Consider the following 19,825-nt stretch of genomic DNA (forward strand, 5'->3'; position numbering starts at 1 on the left):
AGCACGCATGATCAAGTTTTGGTAGCAATCTCAGCTCCGTCATTCGAACCACCAACCTCTTGGTTATGACCGCCACCACCCCGTACGGAGTTCGTTCACATATGGAGTCCCACAGAAGAAAAAAAAAATTGGCAGCATAACCGCGGAGTGAATGATGGAGAGTGGGGCGAAGCATTCGTCCGTCCCTTCATTCTTGCTTCCGTCCGTCCATGCGTCCGTCTGTGTGACCGTCCATGCGCGCGTCTGTTCGTGCGTCCGTCCCTGCGTTCATCCATGCATCCGCCCCTGCGTCTGTTCATGTGTCCATCCATGCATCTGTCTGTGTGTCCATTCGTCCATCTATTCAACACTCCAAGTACCACAATCTCGCAACTTTTCATCATATATTACGAATATAGAAGCACCGCCATCCAGCGGACATTCCAAGGACTAAACGAGTGGTGGCACACGCACACTTTCTTACGGCTTGCGCTTCGTGTCTACTTCACACCTTTAAACACATCGAGTTCATGGTATATACTAGTTCACTGTATTGATGGCATTGTGGCCCAACGCTCGCTAAACAATTCTAAACTCAAGGAGGTTATGCCCAGCGAATATAACGTAGCAACATTTTATTGTGAGAGAGCTCAATGTACATGCCAATTGCTGCTAATGGGGAATGAGAGAAAGGAGAGTTCGGCTTTTATTTAACACGCACGCTGTGAATTATGATGGAGAGTGGGGCGAAGCATCCGTCCGTACATTCGTTCTTGCTTCCGTCCGTCCATGCGTCCGACTGCGTGACAGTCCGTGCGTCCATTCGCCCGTCCGTGCGTCTGTTCGTGCGCCCGCACGTCCATCCGTGCGTCCATTGCGTCCATCCCTGCGTTCGTCCATGCGTCCATCCATCCGCGCAGCCATCGGTGCGTCCGTCCATTTATCTGTCTGTGTGTCCGTTCGTCCATATAGTCAACGCTCCAAGTACTACCATCTCTCATCTTTTCGTCACATATTACGAATATAGAAGCACCGCCATCCAGCGGACATTCCAAGGACTAAACGAGTGGTGGCACACGCACACTTTCTTACGGCTTGCGCTTCGTGTCTACTTCCCACCTTTAACCACCTAGAGTTCATGGTATATACTGGTTCACTGTATTCATGGCACTGCGGCCCAACGCTCGCTAAACCTTTCTAAAACGAAGGAGGTTACGCCCAGCGAGTATAACGTAGCAACCTTTTCCTGTCAGATAGCGCTCAATGTACATGCCAATGGCTGCTATTGGGAAATAAGAGACAGGAGAATTCGGCCTTTAGTTAACCCGCACGCTGCGAATTTTTTATTGTTCAACAACGCACAGGAGAAATCTCCCACCAGCACCACCTTGCAGGTCAAAGTGTAAGACATGTTACGCACTACTACGAGGGACGAATCGGTTCCGCTTTAAGAAGCTTCGCCCCTAAAAACACGCGTTTCACTGATGCCGCGTGCTAATCGGACGAGCGGCGGTTTGCTATCGTTCTGATTAACACTGACAAAACGACCACGCACGCAGCTAGTATCAAGCCCGACACCTGCAGATAGCTGAATAAATGGCCATTGCTCTTGCCATAACTGACCCTGAAACTCGAACTGTGATCAGTGACTCACGCTCAGCAGTACGGAATTTCGCTAAGTGTCAGATTTTGATTGAAGCCCTTCACGTACTTGTGCATGCCAGCCAGATTTCCCAGGCTACCTTGATCTGGATCCCCGCCCATGTGGGCGAAGCCTGCCCGCCATTCCCCAACCTTAACGAGGTAGCGCTTTCCGCCGCACGCGACACAACAAACCGTGCAGGAGGCGATGGCCTTGTTGAAGAGTATGCGGACCGGGATCGACTTACGACATACAATGACCTCACCAAGGCGTTCTACTTGGCCCGCCAATGCTATCCTTTAACCTCATGACAATTTATGAAGAGCCTAAGCAGTTACCTCGCGACAGTTGCAAACGAGCACTTACCGCGATCGCCTGATATGTCACCGAATATACCCAGTGATCTATAGCACCAACATCTGTAAGGTCTGCCATACAGACACAGCTACGCTAACACACATGCTCTGGGAATGCGAGGCTAAAGCGAAGCGTATTATTCCCGATGTTCTTTCGCCGAGGTGCGAAGCCGCTCTGCGGAGCTCCAAGCTTGGCTGACCAACTCTGGGCAGTCCAGCAGGTCCGTGAAGCGGCGGAGAGGCAAGGCCTTGACGTCCCGACATAGGAGAGCTCAGCCCGGGCCACTACTTTGCCGGACAATAAATAAAGTTTTTTCACCAACACCATCGAGGAGCGTTGAGTATACAAGGTCGAGCAGCCGAGTAGGTACTTCTCCCAAGCCTCTCTAGTTGGTATCGGAAAAGGGGGCGAAAAAGGAAGGGGGTTGGTGGGAAACGAAGCGACGACGTGGCAGGTGCCGGCCAGGACTTGGCTGGTCAAGCAGGTGCCTCTGATATCCGGCAGAAATGCCTGGCGACTACCAGACTGATATAGGTGTTCGTCTGGAGACTGCGTGATATTCGCTCGTCCGCTTCCGCCAGACCACGGGTGGGGTGCGGGTAGAGGCGGCGCGAAGCCCAATAATAGGCAAGAATTTTGCGCGTCAGGTTCGTATTGCCAGATTCCCATTAGGGACATGGAGGGGGGACGGCTCGTATGAGAGAAGCACGGGCAGCGGCGTTCGCCGCCTCGTCACCGGGCAGGCCCAAGTTGGCTGGGGTCCATAGTATACAAAACGGCGAGCCCCGTCCTAAGTTTGTGTCCGTTTTGTCACTATTAGATACGAAGCAGCTCTTTGACTAGCCTGTGTGTCGCTGTCCCTCCATCCGCACAACTCCCTTCGCCGCAGATGTTAGAGCAGTGCCAAGTAGGTCACGCCCTCCTAGCAGTGCGCGGTGACGTCTCTCCCTCGCCTGCCACGCACTCGCCGCGTGTCAACTTTATTTCGCTTTACCCTCTCCACCGCTCGAGCCCACTCCTCACCGTGGGCATCATCTCACCCGCACCAACTGTCTCCATCTGTCGGCGAAAAGAAGTCGACAGCCTCGATAATCTCGCAGTGCCGACAATGTGTAACGCACCGCTGCTTGCCATGGGATCGCGCCGACAGGCGCGATCTCATGGCAAGCAGCGGTGCGTTATCCCGGTAGTGTGCTTGTACCTATCCCGGCTGTCGCTGACGTTGCGAGGGTTAGCGAAGCCGATAGCGTTCGCGCATGGCTACGTCAACACCGACGAGGCACGAGCCTTGGAAGCCGAACGCAAGCGTAGGCAGTGGAATACTAGCGACACCGACAATGTGCTAGTCAAGCACACCGATCGCACTCGAGAATACTGACGCTGCGGGGGTAACACCGGCGAGACGCGAGCCGAGGAAACCGAGCGCAAGCGTGTTCAATGCGTCCCGCCTCTCGTGTCTTTGCGTTGAAAACAAACGTTTACACTAGTAAGTGCTACACCAAGTTTTGCTTCAAATCACTCTTCCAGCACCCGCATCAACACCTGTATCAACTGGGTCAACGCCGTGCACACCGCTACTGCTTCGCATCCCATTAGGGTTCCCTTCGGGGATATGGTCATTAGCTTTAAGGGCGTAGTTCCTTACGCCGCGAGTCGTGCGTCCGTGATGTATGTAGTAGTAGTCGTCGTCATCGTCGTCGTCGTCGTCGTAGTAGTAGTAGTAGTAGTAGTAGTAGTAGTAGTAGTAGTAGTAGTAGTAGTAGTAGTAGTAGTAGTCAGTAGCCACCTCTCATTTAGTCCTTGGAATGTCCGCTTGATGGCGGTACTTTTATATGATGAATATATTGTTACACGACAATGTGATGAAAAGATGCGAGATAGCGGTACTTGGAGTGTTCACAGATGGACAGACGGACGGACGCATGGACGGACAAACAAGCAGGCGGACAGAGAGATAGATGGACGTGCGGGCGCCCGGATGGACAGACAGATGCGCGGACGGCCGCATGGACGGACAGACGCAAGGACGTGCGGATAGATGGAGAGACGCATGGACGGTAGCAAGAACGGACAGACGAATGGACAGAAGGGCGGACGAACCGACGGACGCTTCGCCCCACTCATCATCATTCAGTTCGTCGATATGCTGCGATTTTTTTTTTGCGCTGCAGTAGAATTTGATCTTGCAATTTTTTTTTTGCAGAGCAACGTAGCTCTCTGTTTAGTGGACGGTGCGTATGACTTCCGAACTGAGTTACGCCAATCAGTAGGCGTCACTAGAAATACTTGATTTCGCCATTGTTGAGGAGAGATCACTGTTCCTACAATACGACAGATGAGAAAGCGCGAATGTTTGGAAATGCTACTCGAGCGGGCGTCCACCATTCGCATGCAGTATGCGCGAATAATTTACAAGCTTTTACGCTTTTTTATCTGTCATATGGTAGCTATGGTACTGCAGCTTTACCGTGGCTAGAAATCTGTCCACAATCTAGCTGTCACATATTTATCCGCTCAAATCAGCTGTGGATGGCACGTACACCTATTTTTATCTATACCGACGGTGTAACACACTATACGTTCGTGACGTACGTGGCTACGACCGTGTACTCAAAAAGCTCATTCATGGCAAACGACGCCACGTAACGCAAGGCACTTGTGCGATGGGCACGTAGCACAATTTAGTAGCCTAATTTAGTAGCACTAGAACTCTCGAATATCAATAAAATTTCGTTTGGGTCTTGTTGGCACAAACCTCTGGATTAAAATTACCAGAGCAAACACAGAGCACGCCCCACAAAGAAGAGAAGATACGCACACGAGCGCTGACTATCGACTGCTCTATTCCTTCATATGCCAGTGCGTACTTATGTGCAAATCAGCCCTACCACGCATGCGTACACACCGAAAGTTTTGGACAAGTGAAACAGTGACGAAAAAGGTGGATCATACGCGACGACAAGAGACAGTGTTCAGCTGAATGCAGGAACACGAAAATATCACTGATAACGCGGACGATCTCAGGATAATGTGAATCGCTGCAAAGGACGTCGAAAGACGACAGTCTTCTGTTTGAAGGCGCTGCGTGAGATATGGCGCTATCGTGCACGACGATAGTTATAGCGCCAGAACAGAACGACGACAAAGGGACAAGAAGGACACGTCTCTTTGTGATCGTTCTGTTCTCGAGCTATAACTATCGTCATGTCATACCAATTAGCCCAAGCTGCCACACTTATATGCTATCATGCCGTATTGTGAAGAAACGATAATACGCAAAGCCACTAGTAGGTGGCAGCACCGTGTCACTTGAGCAAAGCGTAGAAAACATCCGATTTTTCGTTCCTAGCATCGATGTCAGCGCAGCGTGATAAACACTGTGGTCTTTAGAATTAGGTATCCACGTTTTTCTAAATAAAGGAACACATTACCTAATAATAATGTGTTGATGTCTCACCTCAAATATGCGTAACGCTTTTTTTTGAATTACAATGCTTACAAGTATGAACGCAACCATGAGATCAAGATGGGGGGGGGGGGGGGTTGAACAAAGGCCTAAACTTTTGCCGGTTGGCTGAATTGTTGAACAGACAGACAAATAGAAGAAAAGAAAGCAAGTAAGAAAAAGAAAGAAGGAAAGAAAGAACCAACATTTCATCGTTGAAGTATCCCAAGCAGGACTATATAGTCCTTGAAATTCACAGGGTCCTTTATGTAATGGCAAAAGACGACTGGAAGGAGAAATCCGCCTTTTAATTCTCAGTCAATGTATTGATCTCCCACCTCCTAAATTATTTTGCTCCTCATCAAGGTTCTTGCACTGCCTCTGTGATCGGTCCCCCTTTGACCAATCATCGATGTCGTGTGACGTGTTGCGGGTGCTCATATAAAGAGAAGGTGGCCTCTCCTTACCACTCCATTTCACGCTTTCTTCCCTCCTCGCTCACCACGACGACGCTGCGCCATCCGTCTTATGGGTTGCAGAAATAAGTCTAGCTTAACCTCAAACCATTTGAATGCTCCACCGAGTACTGGGTACTTTAACCGGATATGCCCGGTCGCGCACGCATTATCTCTATATAGATCAGCAGACGGCTCGTGTACCTTAGTACAAGCTGCGCTCTCATGGCTTCCGTTGAAGCGATAGGAAGAGCAATGGTCGTTTCGCTTGCTGCTGTGACCGCGTTTCCTTACGCCTGTGTTTAGTAGGTTTAAGCAAGATAAGACGCTAAAGAAGTTAGATGCTAGCCACTATATAGCATTCATATAGCATTACAGTTTGTTGATTTCGTATACCCTGCTTCGTCCATGACATGAAACTGACTTATTAGTTGCTAAGGCACAGTGACATTTTGTTACAGTTTGTTGGTTTCTTGGCCCAATTGATGCGTCATAATGCTCACTGTTATTTGGTTTTCGCAGAGACTCCGAAAACGCACTGTAGTCGCCTCCATGGGCTCGGTCTACAACGGCTGCGCCGAGCACTTCGCCACGCCCAAGACCCTGGACTCCGTCGCCACGAAGTGCTGCGTGCCCTCAACGTACGGCTAGAGACGTGGGTTAACTGGACCCTAGCCGGCTTGTTGCCTCGACTGGTTGAGTTCTCGCTTCTGTACAGGTTTAACTCCTTCTTTGCCCTGACTTTCAGTCCTCGCTCGACGTCATTGCATATGACCGTGGGAAAAGTGGTGCGCAACATATCGGTTGCCGTGTACAACCTGGACAAGTTCTATACTACTTCGAGACCATGCTGGCCCTATTCGACAAAGCCTCTGCAGATGCAGCCCACTACGAACATCTACGGAGCCTTGTAAAGCTCGACGGAGAGGTTCTCGATGTCACCAGGATAGCCACCGACGACGAAATTACATTGCCCCTGGAGCAACTTGACGTTGAAGAAATACCGCATGAAATGTTGGCGTCGCCCGTAAACCGCGCCCTGCCATTGGACAGCGAAGCATCTTCTGCAACTGAAATAGTTGTGAATGGTATAGACAGAGTTTGCAACGCCTTTTCTGTGGTGGCTCGAACGGATTCTTGGGTTTTGTCCATGTACCTCCCCGTCTTGGTGACGTCGCAAGCGATACGCTACGAATTCCACGAACGCTACGCCGAGGTGGAACAGAGGGTTGACTGGACGTACGTAGCTTGCAGAGAGATACTCAGTAGACTATTTCCCGGGCACTACTCGACGATGGAAGCGACTGCCTTGCGAGAGAACAAGCACAAGAAAGTTCCAGCCTCGGAACTATTAGAAGAGGCCAAGGCGCACCTAACGGTCAGTTTAAATGACAGTGTCTCAATAGATGACGCCGCAGAAGATGCAATGCGCCAACAACTTAGCGATATCGACATCATGTCTGTCAACGCGGTGAAAGCCAGTGACTTCCTCGCAGAGAGTGACGAGAAGTACACGCAAAGTTACACTAAAACATGCTCATCGCAACACGCCAGGGCGCAGTGGAATACGCCACGAACAAGTCCAGATGGACACCTGAGTGGCGCACGCTGGCCCGCGTCCAGTGGCGCGCCTCTTTCAGATACTTCGAGAGCCACCACGCCATTGTGATGGCCAGCCGGAGCTTCGTTTCTGTATCGAGATTTTCTTTAGATATATTCGGCAATGTCTTCAATGTCTTCAATGTCTGTCAACTACGCGGTTCTTCTCGCCCGCATCGTGCGGGAGCTACTCGTCGCTCCCGCACAGGTCCCTGCAGACACCCACGCTTGCTCACCGCTGACCCGCGACAGCGTGGATTCTGTTTCAAAGAGTCGAGCAGTCAAGATGTCGAGGCAGGCTAGGTCACTTCGTGTTGCCTACCAGGCTTACAAGAAACATCTTTGGGATGGCATCATGGAGTCGGGTGTGGACACGTTTGACCGGAAAGTTTTCCAGGCGTTCTGCGTTCAGCTACGCAGTCGTACCCTGCTAGAACCCACACCGTCCCTACCGCACATGCGTGAGAGGTGCGAGTTTTCGGTGCGGTCGACGCCAGAGTTTTGGGAAGCGTACAAGTGCCCGAAAGAGCCGATGAAGCAGTCGGCGATGCTGGATCCTCTGGTACCTCGTCAACGGCACTGATCATGTATAACAACAGAGATGTGAACTGAAAGACCGAATGAACTTCGGGATGGGAAACTGCTGCGTGTCGTGGCGTGTTACTCGCTGGCCTTGGTACTGCAAAGGAAAAGTCGTTATGGCTCAATCATAATAATCCTTGGTTGTTCTTCAATAGAGTTCTGGTTATGAAAACCATGAATTCGTTGAATCGGCATACTGCCAAAGCATACACGTGTAGTTGCCAGGGCCGACCCAGGAAAAGTTGATAAGGTCTCGCTCGTAATTGACCCTTTCGACATTGTGTGCACAAAGTATATATATACACACTGATAATTTTCTAGCACCGTTAGCCACAAAGTCCTGTGTGTCAGGAGGCGAATGGGCGTACACGCATATAGACGACTACTGGTTCACTGACTTCGGCTTTCATCCGCACTTCCTCCGCGCTAAGCGACCAGCTACACCATTGACCAGGACAGTGTCTCCATACGGGCACGTATGGAACAACCATTGACACCACCATTAGTCTGTCACACGGTAGAGAACTATAGCTTCCCGACAACACTTCTTTCACACAAATTCCACAGCTCTTCATTGTGCGGTTGTGTATGTGCCTGCGCCGTCGACGTCGGCGCAGCACAATTGTGTATATCGGTCAGAGAACGGATGCGGATCCGACGCGCGCGGATGGGCCGGCCAGCATCGCGCTGGACGTGCGGACGCGCCCAGCCGGATGTGACGTCCTGCCAGACGTCACGTCCTGGTGACGGTGCAAGTGCGGGCTGAGGGAGAAAGCTTTTAGCGGATGGTGGGGGGTAAATGCCGCGTCCTGACGCAAGAGCTCCACTTAATGTGAAACCCGTGGGGAAGGAATGCCATGACGGATCACCTCTCCACGAGTGTGGAATTCTGAGCCACGGGGGTTGCGAACGACAGCGTTCTGGACGCCGGCTGGTTTGCCTCTGGCACGCACACTGTTCTTCCTGCGAGTAGTCTCAGCTGCTGAGGTAAGTAGTGGAGTCTTTTTTTCTTTTTTTTTTCAGTCGGATCTAATAAAATCGGAGCAATGGGCAATCAATCGTACTGGAAAAGTCGCGCCTGTAGGAAAACGGCCGAGAGTGTACTGGTACATGTGGTCCACACATTGCCTTTCCTGTTCCAGAACACTTCAGTATACCGATCTTCGCACTTGAAGGCGCGTTAACGGCGACCTCCCGATATGTTCGCATTGGATTGGGAAATAGCTGCCGTACTTAAATAAAACGTGTGTGGTGCCCGTGTTTCAAAAAATAATTGGCATAAGAAAAACTGGATACAAAACGAGTTTCTTTGAATGACCATCGAACGTTAGTGGACCGCAGATATCTTCAAGAGTGCTTTTCACGAATCAATCACGAGCTGTCAAATTAGTGATGGCATAAAAAAATGGATGCTGCAGCTTGGTAAGCTTTCAAATAAAGTGTTCGCGTTTTCGCGGGGCCGTAAGTGAATGAAAGCAATAGTGTCTATGGGTTTAATTGTGATGCACGTCCACTCCCCATCATTCGTTGAGCCTGCAGAAGGAAACAAGCTTCGCAGTGGATGCAAAAATGAAAACTAAGCGATGACGTGCTTCTCACAACGACCTGCTATTGATTCATAAACTTTCTGTGATAAGGGTGCGAAGTTGGTTTTTCTTGAAATTCAAACATCAGCGGCCCTCAGCCATTACCGAAAAAGATTACGCGGTATCACCGCCATTCAGATTTAGCAACAGCGAGACAGACGCAACAGAGTGAACAGTATACGGCAGATTTCGCGCCTCTAATCGCACCTCCCCCCCCTCCCACCCTTCCTGAACCGCCCCTTCCCCTGACTTGCACATGCTGATATCGCCGCAAGTTCTCCCGTGGTGAACTCTCCGATGGCGCTTTGCTTTAGAAAAATGCGCGCGGACGCGCCGTCCTTTAATCTTGGCTTCCATTACCTCGCTACTCGCTACATAAAAGAAAGGAACACGACATGGACGTCAAGAGAAAGGTAGGCGATATGCGAAAGGTGTATCACCCAACTTTCTCTTCCCGTTTCGTCCTGTTTCTTTATTTTATGTGCCACGCTAGTACAAGCTAAGTCCATGGATCACCAGCTAGCCCAAGCTACAAGACTTCTGAACGTCCAGCAGGCTACCTCACTAGCGGTCGGCACCGCTCACGCAGCGGGAGACGCGACAACGCGATAGTCCGTGCCCCGGTATACGCGATGGTTCTCTTTCAAAAGTGGGTCACGCAGTTCACAGCCAAAAAAGCCCGGCTGTGCACTGCCCGGCGTGCCGCGAATCCCCCGCCCGTTTGAGCTCGAATAGAGAGCCTCGTCCTGCCGCAACGCTCGCGAGCGGTCACGCCGTCGACGCGACCATGGACGCGATGCGTGTGGTGGCGTGCGTGTCGATACAGTTCGGAAGCGTTCGAGGGGCACGCATTGTTGCGTGGCCAATGGAAATGTCGGCCGCCGTCGCGAACTGAGCATCGCTGCCATACACGTGTCACTCGTTACGCTCCTGCAGCTTCTTCAGCTGCCGCAAAAACATGCAGAGTGTATAGGCAAAGTGACATACAGGGTCGACCGCATTTAGGTGGAACACTTTATACTTCTTATTAAATATAATACATGAGGTTTTACGTCCCCAAACCGCCATGCGATTATAACAGAGGTCGTAGTGGATGGTTTCGAAGAATCTTGTGTTCTTTAACGCGCACTGAAATCGCACAGTACAGGAGCCCCTATCTCTTCGCCTCCATCGATATTCGACCGCATATGCCGGGATTCAACTCGAGAGCGTTGGGTTAGCAGCCAACCACTGTATATAGGTATATAGTTACTGTTCCACCGAGGCGGACTGATGTTCCTCATAGTCGATTACAACGGAAGCATGGATGAAAGCTGCGCCACTGGTATTTCAACGCGCCTGACGTTTACACGTGCCGAATACTCGTGCTCAGTGGCTTTCGTTCAAACCACACGTACTTTTTCGCCGTTAATGTATATACTACGCACAAGATGATTTAGCAGTTCATCATTCCTTGCTAAAATGTTGCGTTTGGCTGAACATTGATGTCGGAACTCGCTGATGTTTGCCAGGAAGCTCAAGTTTTTGACCGGGAAATAGCGACACGTAGATGCACAGTCGCGCTCAATACGTGTTTCAACGCACAGTCTGCACTCAAAATGGCGCTTACGCTGATAAGTAAGTGCCACGCACATAGAAAAAAAATATGGTGGATTAAAGTTTCTCAATTAGCGGTGCTTTCAAAAGCAATTTAACGCTGGTCAGTGTCATTGTTTATATTTGGGGTCAATCTAACCACAGTCGGCGTGTTTCAACTCATATTGATTGATACTGAACCCGAATGGAGAAACATCCTGATGCTTGACGTCACGTAATTAAGCTATTGCAATAGGATAGATTATGTATTCAAGTTCTCTCTGGTTGGGACAGCAATGGCTGTGGACAGAGTTAGCATTTGGTTTTCAGTTTCAACCGACCGTACTAATGCTTGAGTACAGCAATAAAGGACAAACTAATACTTCGACAGGGCATATGCGCGCTAAATCGCAGAGAAAATGATCGTGACACGGTATTTCCACTCATTGGGATTCTTATTTATTGATTGAAAATGACACGTTGAGGTTTTTGTTCATTCAATTATACCCGATGTGGTAACTTAACTGCGAAGCTTTAGGGCGTGGGCTCGATTCTTAGCCACGGCGGCCGCATTCCGATGGTGGAGAATGGAGTTGCTGATCACCAGCGGCATAAGTTTAGAAAAATGCCAGGGGAGGATACAAATCAGACAATGGTGGCCCAATTGTTTTTAAACATGGGCTGTATTTTTACCGACATGAGAAGTAAATGATGATTCGAAATAAAATGAAAAAAAAAAGCATCTGGTGCGAACTCGAGCGATTTCTTCGTTCTATTCAGTCTTTTCTGAACCGGTGGAGTGAATTTTGCGACTTCCATAGTCTCACACTGCTGAATAGTATTGAACATAGCTACACGTTAAAAGTAATCAATCTTTTAAAAAAAACTTGAACCAAGTTATTCGAATATATGTTGTTCTAAAGCTAAATCTGAAGAAGGGGCACCAGGAAGGAGTATTGCCCTTCGGCATGAACACAAGCGGGGTCCGGATCCATTGACTCTCCCACCCATGACTTAAGCCTACGTTGAACACAGTTAAGGATCAGTGCAGAATGCAAAAGACTCCTGTCTACACTGAATCGACACACTCCGAAAAAACCGAAGTGGTCAAAATGAATGTGCAACACTTTGGGCAATAAGGGTTGTTCTCAAATGCGAGCACTTTTAATTTTGGTGGCCGAGGTTTGTAATTACTTTTGTTATAGTAATGACGTTATATGAAGGAGCTGTTCTTGCTTAGATTGGTTAATAAGACATGAAAGAACAGTATAAAAGGACAGCTCTGGACAGTTTAGAATACCCCTTTTTTTATGCTTATTCACACTACACCATCTTTATATGGCATGCAAAGAAAAACCGCCTGGAAATGTACTTGGTGAAGTCTACAATACATTATTATTATACTTCATCAGTGCGCCTTTCTGCAGGTCTTAAAATTTTCTAAATATCTTTTTTTTTTTCGTTTAGCACACAGTGACGTCCTTTCTATTTTAAACCGCACACTACATATTTTAGTTTTCTCACTTGTCTTTAGAATAGCCTTCACTAGTTTCTACCAAATAAATAGTTCTGCTACATTCTATGAAATTCCTGCATTCGTGATAAACATATTCAAGTCCTAGAAGTGGAAAAGGTGCGCACAAATATGCGACGTGGACCATTGAAGTAAGTACTGAAGTAATTGATTGATATGTGGGGTTTAACGACCCAAAGCCACCATATGATTACGAGAGACGCCGTAGTGGAGGGCTCCGGAAATTTGAACCACCTGGGGTTCTTTAACGTGTACCCAAATCTGAGCACACGGGCCTACAACATTTTCGCCTCCATCGGAAATGCAGCCCTGCAGCCGGGATTCGATCCCGTGACCTGCGGGACAGCAGCCGAGTACCTTAGCCCCTAGATTACCACGGCGGGGTATATATACTGCGGTAATGAATTGCTCCGTAGCACCTCGTCACGACTACTCGGCTGTTGGCGCATCGACATTTGCCGGGTGCCGTTAACGGCAGACACATCGAATCTGCAACAAAAACTTCCGCAAGACGACGCGCGAAGTCGCATCGGGGCACCACCGAAGAAGAGCGATTGAAAATCAGTTACAAGAATTAACCAAACGAAATAACGACGGATTTAGATGCATTTGTACAATACGATGTCGAATTCACGTTCCAGAACACCAGTTCGTCAAAATTTCAAGAGCCTTCTAGATGCGACGCGCCCAAATCGTATCACAATTTCGGCACGTAAAACCTCAAATATGATTGCGATAGCAATTATATATCTTGGCTGATTTTTTGCCGCCGTCGCCATTTACGTATATGTATATATATGTATATATGTGTACGGGGAAGGCCGTGTGCTCAGATTTGGGTGCACGTTAAAGAACCCCAGGTGGTCTAAATGTCCGGAGCCCTCCACTACGGCGTCTCTCATAATCATATAGTGGTTTTGGGACGTTAAACCCCACATATCAATCAATCATGTGTACGGGGAAGGATGCGCTAGAGCCTCCGCTTTCTGTGGAGCGAACGTCTCCTTTCCGGCCGGCTTCGTCTGCGCGCGCGCGCTTATCTCGGGAGCGAACAAGGAAGGGGAGTGCTATTGGTTGCCACGCTATCTGGGCAACTATCAGCGCGCACCTTCTGCACCCACAGAAGGCAGGAGCTTCTACGGGCTGCGCTTTGAATACGGAAAAAGCGGTGGCAAGAGTGTACCTGGAGCGGCCGTGTTCTCTTACACCAGCATTTTGTAGGGTTACGTGAGACGGGATATAAATGAGTTGACTGACACCTTCAATTCGTATATCAATGCTGTCACTAAGCACAAGCTTTGATGTGGTCATCTGACGACGCCGCGGGAAACTGTTACTTAGCAAGCGCTTGTTTACTACAAATAATATTGCTCTTAACAATGCTAGCCTTGCTTTGTAAAACGTTCGAATATGTTGCTATTGCATTCATTGGTTCGCCCTTTTGACGAAACTGTGGCTTTTTTTTTTAATCTATGCTGAAGGACGATTAGACAAGAAGACTAAAGCATACTGGGCTGCTGTTGGCAATGCTGAATACGCCGAAAGAAATCTAGGTTTATTTAATAGCAAGCCAAATTGGATGTTGAGGACCACAAGGACCATTCAAATGTTCTGATTACCGCACACCAGGATAATGTTCAGAGTATTGCTGGAGAAAATACGCGGAGAAGGTGAAAACGTTCGACGAACTGTTGCCTGAACAACAGGGACGTAGCCAGGGGTGGCACACCGAGCCTGTGCCACCCTCCTCCCCCCCTTTCCGAAATGTTTCTGACCATTGCATAGAAAGCAAAAAATGCCCAATTAAAGGAAGCGGTCTCCCCATATTAAAAAGGAGCCCCCCCCCCACCCCCACTGAATAAATTTTCGGCTACAACCTTGCCGAACACGTGTCTCAAGGTTTGCTACAAATACAAACGATAGCGTGAAACGACAAATTAACTATAAGGTGCCATACCAGCAGCCGTTCTCATCTCATAAATCTTGAGAAACTTCGTTTTTACTCTGCGCGTGCAGGACTAAGCCTGAAAAAGTTTCATAAAAGAAACAGATATGGGAGGCGTATTCAGGCTTTATACTGATTTAAAGAAGGGCAATATATAGCATACGCGTCACCGATAACAGAAGTGTTAAGGTTGTAGTGGGACTCGAGTAGTTCTTGGATCTTATGCCTTTCAGGATAAATACATTTGAGCATGTCTTGCTACGCATTTAACAATGCGTACGCGTTCCGCATAGGAATGACTCACACTGCTGCATCATCCATTGCGGCAGTGACGAAACAGTATGGCACATTCTGTGTGAATGCCCACAATACTGCTCGCAGAGACAGTCACTGTGCAATGCAGTAGACAAACTGGACAACACGACTCTTTCGGAAGAATCCTGCGCTACCGACACGACTTCATGTCGCAGAAGAAGGCTGTGAAGGCGCTCCTTCGCTTCTTGCGTTCAACTGGCATGTTCAAACGACTGTGATCGGAACTCCCTCAATGTGTGCGCATGTGAATTTTTTTCTAATTTATTTTATATCTCCCTATACCTATCCTCTTTCTGACCCTTTTTTCCACCCCAACACAGTGTAGCAAACCAGTTATTCGTTAACCTCCCTGTCTCTTCCTTTTATTTATTTCTCTCTCTTGCTAAAGAGCGTTTGACATTCTGGAAATGTGCTGCGTAATAATTGCCGGGTTCTAAGAGTTCAAAACCACGAAAGGATTATCAAGCTCGCCGTATCTGGTGGGCGCCGTTAATTTTGACCACATTGGGCTCTTTAACGTGCACATAAAACAGACTACACGGGCTTTCAACCTTTTCGGCTCCGTCGAAAATGCGGCCGCCACGGGCGGGATTCGATCTCGCGACCTGCGGGTCAGCAGTAAAGAGCATCCTAAACACTAGACCAAAGTCATGGGTAGATATGTTGTGCAGTAAAGACTAATTGTTATAAAAGAAGCTAAAAGAAAGAAACAAAAAGATTAGGCAGCCAGACAGCTATACGGGTAGTCATTTATGTTATAAAGAAGCTAAAAGAAAGAAACAAAAAGATTAGGCAGTCAGCCAGCAATACGGGCAGTCATTTATTGGAAGTCGTTGCTTTAATTGTGGGAGCACCGTGACAGCACATGGGTGAAGTGAAAGGCTTCGATTCTGCAGTAATGGAAGAAGTCATCGAGAAACCTTCATATCTACTCCCTTCAAAATTAGGCTATGCTTTACTATTCGGAGTTTTACCTAAATGTATATCATATTTCCAAAAAGTTACTTCCTGTGAATACTATCCCAAGATTCTTGGCCCATCCTCAGTTTTGAACACGCGCCACGACTTAAAAAATAACATATTGTCGATATCACCATCTTATCAGCTCCGATTGGTGGAGAGCGTTGCTACTGCCTCTTCTAACTCTTCTAACTCTACACTTCTAACTCTTCTCACAATACGAAGTAATTCGACGACATCCAGAAAAGTGGGACCCTGGTACAAAACCGAAGAGGATGCAAGCATTTTAAAAGCTTTGTAAGAGATCTGGGCGACAGAAGCGCGCATGCTACGAGTGGGTTGAAATCATGTCATACCAAGCCCCAGGGATTCTCTCTCTCTCTCTCATATATATATATATATATATATATATATATATATATATATATATACTAGTGAAGCGAGAATCAGTGGCACACTGCCACTGATTCGAATACTAATTGAACTGGATACTGGCAGTTTTAAAATGCAGGTCTAAAACGAGGAGGGTAATAAAGCACCTGGAGAAGAAAATTGAGGATCACGGAGCCGAAAATACTCGCCGATCACTTTTTTTTTTTTTGCACTGAAGCGAAAGCTACAGGGCCAAATCACGTGCATTTTACCGGCAGGTGTTGTAGTTTCGTAATAGCGCCCGTATTTTGAACGTGAAATATAAAAGTTCCTCATTTATATTCTGCTTGAAGATGTTTGAGACAGGACGAAGCTCACACGGTAAAATATTTCTACTTTTTAAAAAAATGCATTTGTTGTGACATCACGTTCTGGAGCACGCAGGAAAGTCCCGCCTGTTTACGTGTACTTCAAACGCTAAGCGGCGTACACGTCTACATGAAATTCTGATGGTGCGCCCAGGTCACTTTCCGCAGCGTTACGAGACGCGCGCCAAATCGGACTACTTCGCGTAGGGCTACATGTGCAGACGCTCCGCCTTCTTAGCTTTCCCTTTAGTGCCAAGAAAAGTAGCCGCCGACTACAACATTATGAGATCGAAATCCCTGACCAATGTGTCACCTTCCGAATATTTCAGATGGGATCACGCGAAAGAGATGACTGGGTGACCACGTAGAGGGTAGGACATACGTAAGCGGACAGCAAGAGCAACATAGTATTTATCAAGGAATGGGGAAGGCAGGGAGTAGATAGAGCTAGAGAAATACGTTCGCAACGGACAAGCTCGCAGAGGATGGAGTGAACTGCATGGAGATCAACGGCAGATGACTTGACCGTGCAGTGCACTTAAGTCATCAGGCTGAGAATTATGATGATTGCGAGAGGAAATGCAGTCTGAAACGGCACAGAAAATTTATTCAGATTCTTTCCACTGCGTTGAACGTCGAATCTATACTCGGGGAGCAGAGCGCGCTGGAGGCGGGCGTTGGCGCACCGTTATCTAACGGGAGCAAAATCGTCACAAGCCGCATGGACGCGGAAGACGAAGAAGGCCAAACGGGACGAGTAATTCAAGGCTCCTGTCCAGTGTCCAAAGCCAAGCTCAACTCGCAAAATCAACGCCAGGGACATGCCCATAAGTGCCCCCCAAAAAATCACACTCTGCGCAAGTCACGTACACGTCCCAATTAGTGCGCCACCCTTCCAAGGTCATCATCTTGACGCACAACGGTCGACCACCCTTTGAGCACTAACCCTTCCGCCAGCGGAAGTTTGCTTTTTTTTTTTTAATTTTTGCGTTCGTGGCCAGTTCCACACATTTCAAAAGGGATCGCTTTTGTGTCGTGCGAATGATGTTCTCACGTGGACTTTCATATAGTGGCCGGTTTTTACAAAGAAGCGCGAGGTCATAGAGCTTTTTTACGTTTTTTTGGAGTCCACGTCTACAGGGCGGAGCCTCGAGCGCCGCGCAGGCGCAATGTATCCAGCCGTTCCTCAGAACAGCGAAGCGATGCGAGGGAGAGAAGTTTCGTACATGAATCCGCGGTGAAGGGGCCACGACTCTATGTGTTTTGTTGGGCGCTTGTTGGTCCGTTCTCTCCCGCTGCAGACGGTCGCAGCACGTTCCACAAGAGAAAGAGCTATGTGGGTCACCCGCGTTCTTCCATAATCAGGCGCTATCAAAACGCGCGCGCGAGAGAGAGCACGCTTATTCAAATGACCCCTTCGCGGCTCGTCAGCCTTGCGCGTTGAACACTGGCGGCGGCGCGGTTTTCACTTTGTGGCTACTGCTGCGCTTTGGCCGCGACTCTCTCTTTCTATATCGTCCGGTATCCCTCGCGTTCTTTCGTTGTCCCTAATGTGCGTTGCGCGGCAGCTAGCCTGGCAACCTTGTTTCGCACCGAAACGCGGCCCCTTCGTGACGGAAGTATGAAACGTTGACGCGTTAGCTCCGTCAAAAATGACTTTTTTTTTTTAAAGCGACCTAGTAACTAAACTATTCAACATGAATGAAGGACGTCTTTTTTCCCAGGGTTTTACTGAATTAAGTTACCCTTCACCAATTTCCGTCTATGGTGAAGGGCGGGCAAATTTCGTTTCAAAGGGGTGGGGGAGTATAGGTTAACAGATGCTGTTGCAACTGCCGTGACATATATAATGTAAATCTGAAGCGCTGCCCAGGACGGAAAGTAGTTACGTATAGCGTTAAAAGTATTAAAGCTATAGCGTTAACGAGCTCGTTTTGCATAAATTCCGACGTCGGCCTCGCCGTCGTTGATTGTGAGCGAAAAACCATAATATTGTGCGTGACCGAGAAATCAAACAAGATGCAAACACAATAAATTATAAAAAAAATTCTGGATTTAAGTGGTGATCGAGCCCGGGTATTTTGCGTGGCAAGTGGGTGTTCTACCCCACCGCCACGCCTCTTCTTGTGAACACAGTGGAAATAACTTCCTCTCCTTCGAAATATAGTGGAAGTAACTTTCATGCTTTCTAAACATACACGTCCTGTATGCATACTTCACAATAGTACATAGAATATCTTTTTTTCCGTTGCGCAACGCTCAGAAACGAAGAAAATTTCTAAGTTTTCTAATAGTGACTTGAGAGAAAGAATTTTTCATTACAAAAGTTGTAGCGCTTATCCAGAAGCGATAAGATTTTAAATATGCGGCAAGGTGACTATGCTGCCTTTTTTTTTCAGCCAAAGGTTGCTTGAACAGGATATCGGGGACTTCAATGGGCTTTAGGTGATGGTAGATGGTACCGTTAAAGAAAAAATGCAACAAAAAAGCAGCCGCCACGTGCGAATGCGATACGAGACAGGAGGCGGCATTCATTGAACGTAGTGCCGGCATATTTTTTGGTCTTTTATTTTCAAGGTAAATATAAACAGGATGTACGGAGACGGAGTGACAGGTTTATCGTTAGCACCCCTCCTCCCTAAAAAAAGAAAAAATACAACCTCATTTGATGCAAGTGCGTGCTCGGGGAAGGTTGGATTAAAATTGTGCTGTAGGATTACAATAATAGAGGGTAGCTACTTGAATGTACTCGTTATGAGATGTATGGAGTCACACCAGCAAGTTGTGTGTTCTTTCCCCCCTTCTTGAGGGGGCTATTAGCTCGATGCGATCACTTGCGGCCAGGAACTGTGCGAGGACCGGATGCTTACGCGATTCACTTGTCGGGCGACCTGTGAACCGATTTGATTGTACGAAGTCAACGTTCGATGTGTTCTTCTCGAGCCCTGATGCGAATGTGGGTGACTTGGAATTTTATCTCGAGTCTGTCGAAACGTGCTTGCCAATCTTCCGCCTTCGGATTGTTATGAGCCGGTACATTACCTTCGAGATCGCGCCCGCCATCTAGGAGGTTATGGCCGGTACCTTGCGTTTGTGTGCTGGTCCGCTGGA

The 19,825-nt window shown here is 48.2% G+C and overlaps 3 protein-coding genes across 4 annotated transcripts in view; 2 read left to right on the top strand and 1 right to left on the bottom strand.

Annotated features, from left to right (window-relative positions):
- LOC142774617 (uncharacterized) overlaps positions 1–19,825 on the bottom strand; it is a 37,792-nt gene that overhangs the window by 3,525 nt on the left and 14,442 nt on the right. The window lies entirely within an intron of this gene.
- Positions 6,621–8,231, top strand: LOC142774180 (uncharacterized). Its single transcript, XM_075874572.1, has one exon. The coding sequence runs from the start codon at positions 6,726–6,728 to the stop codon at positions 7,545–7,547; it is 822 nt and encodes a 273-aa protein (XP_075730687.1). The 5' UTR covers positions 6,621–6,725; the 3' UTR covers positions 7,548–8,231.
- The window catches only part of nompA (no mechanoreceptor potential A), a 152,546-nt gene continuing 141,570 nt past the window's right edge, over positions 8,850–19,825 (top strand). The window contains exon 1 of the mRNA XM_037433065.2: positions 8,850–9,046. The gene's annotated coding sequence lies outside the window, so the exon portion shown is untranslated. The remainder of the gene's footprint in view (positions 9,047–19,825) is intronic.

The sequence above is a fragment of the Rhipicephalus microplus genome, chromosome 10 (assembly GCF_043290135.1).
Source record: "Rhipicephalus microplus isolate Deutch F79 chromosome 10, USDA_Rmic, whole genome shotgun sequence".
In the NCBI taxonomy this organism is placed as follows: domain Eukaryota; kingdom Metazoa; phylum Arthropoda; class Arachnida; order Ixodida; family Ixodidae; genus Rhipicephalus; species Rhipicephalus microplus.

Excerpts from the sequence above, each read along its gene's own strand:
- LOC142774180 (XM_075874572.1), top strand. The coding sequence starts at position 6,726 with ATGCTGGCCCTATTCGACAAAGCCTCTGCAGATGCAGCCCACTACGAA.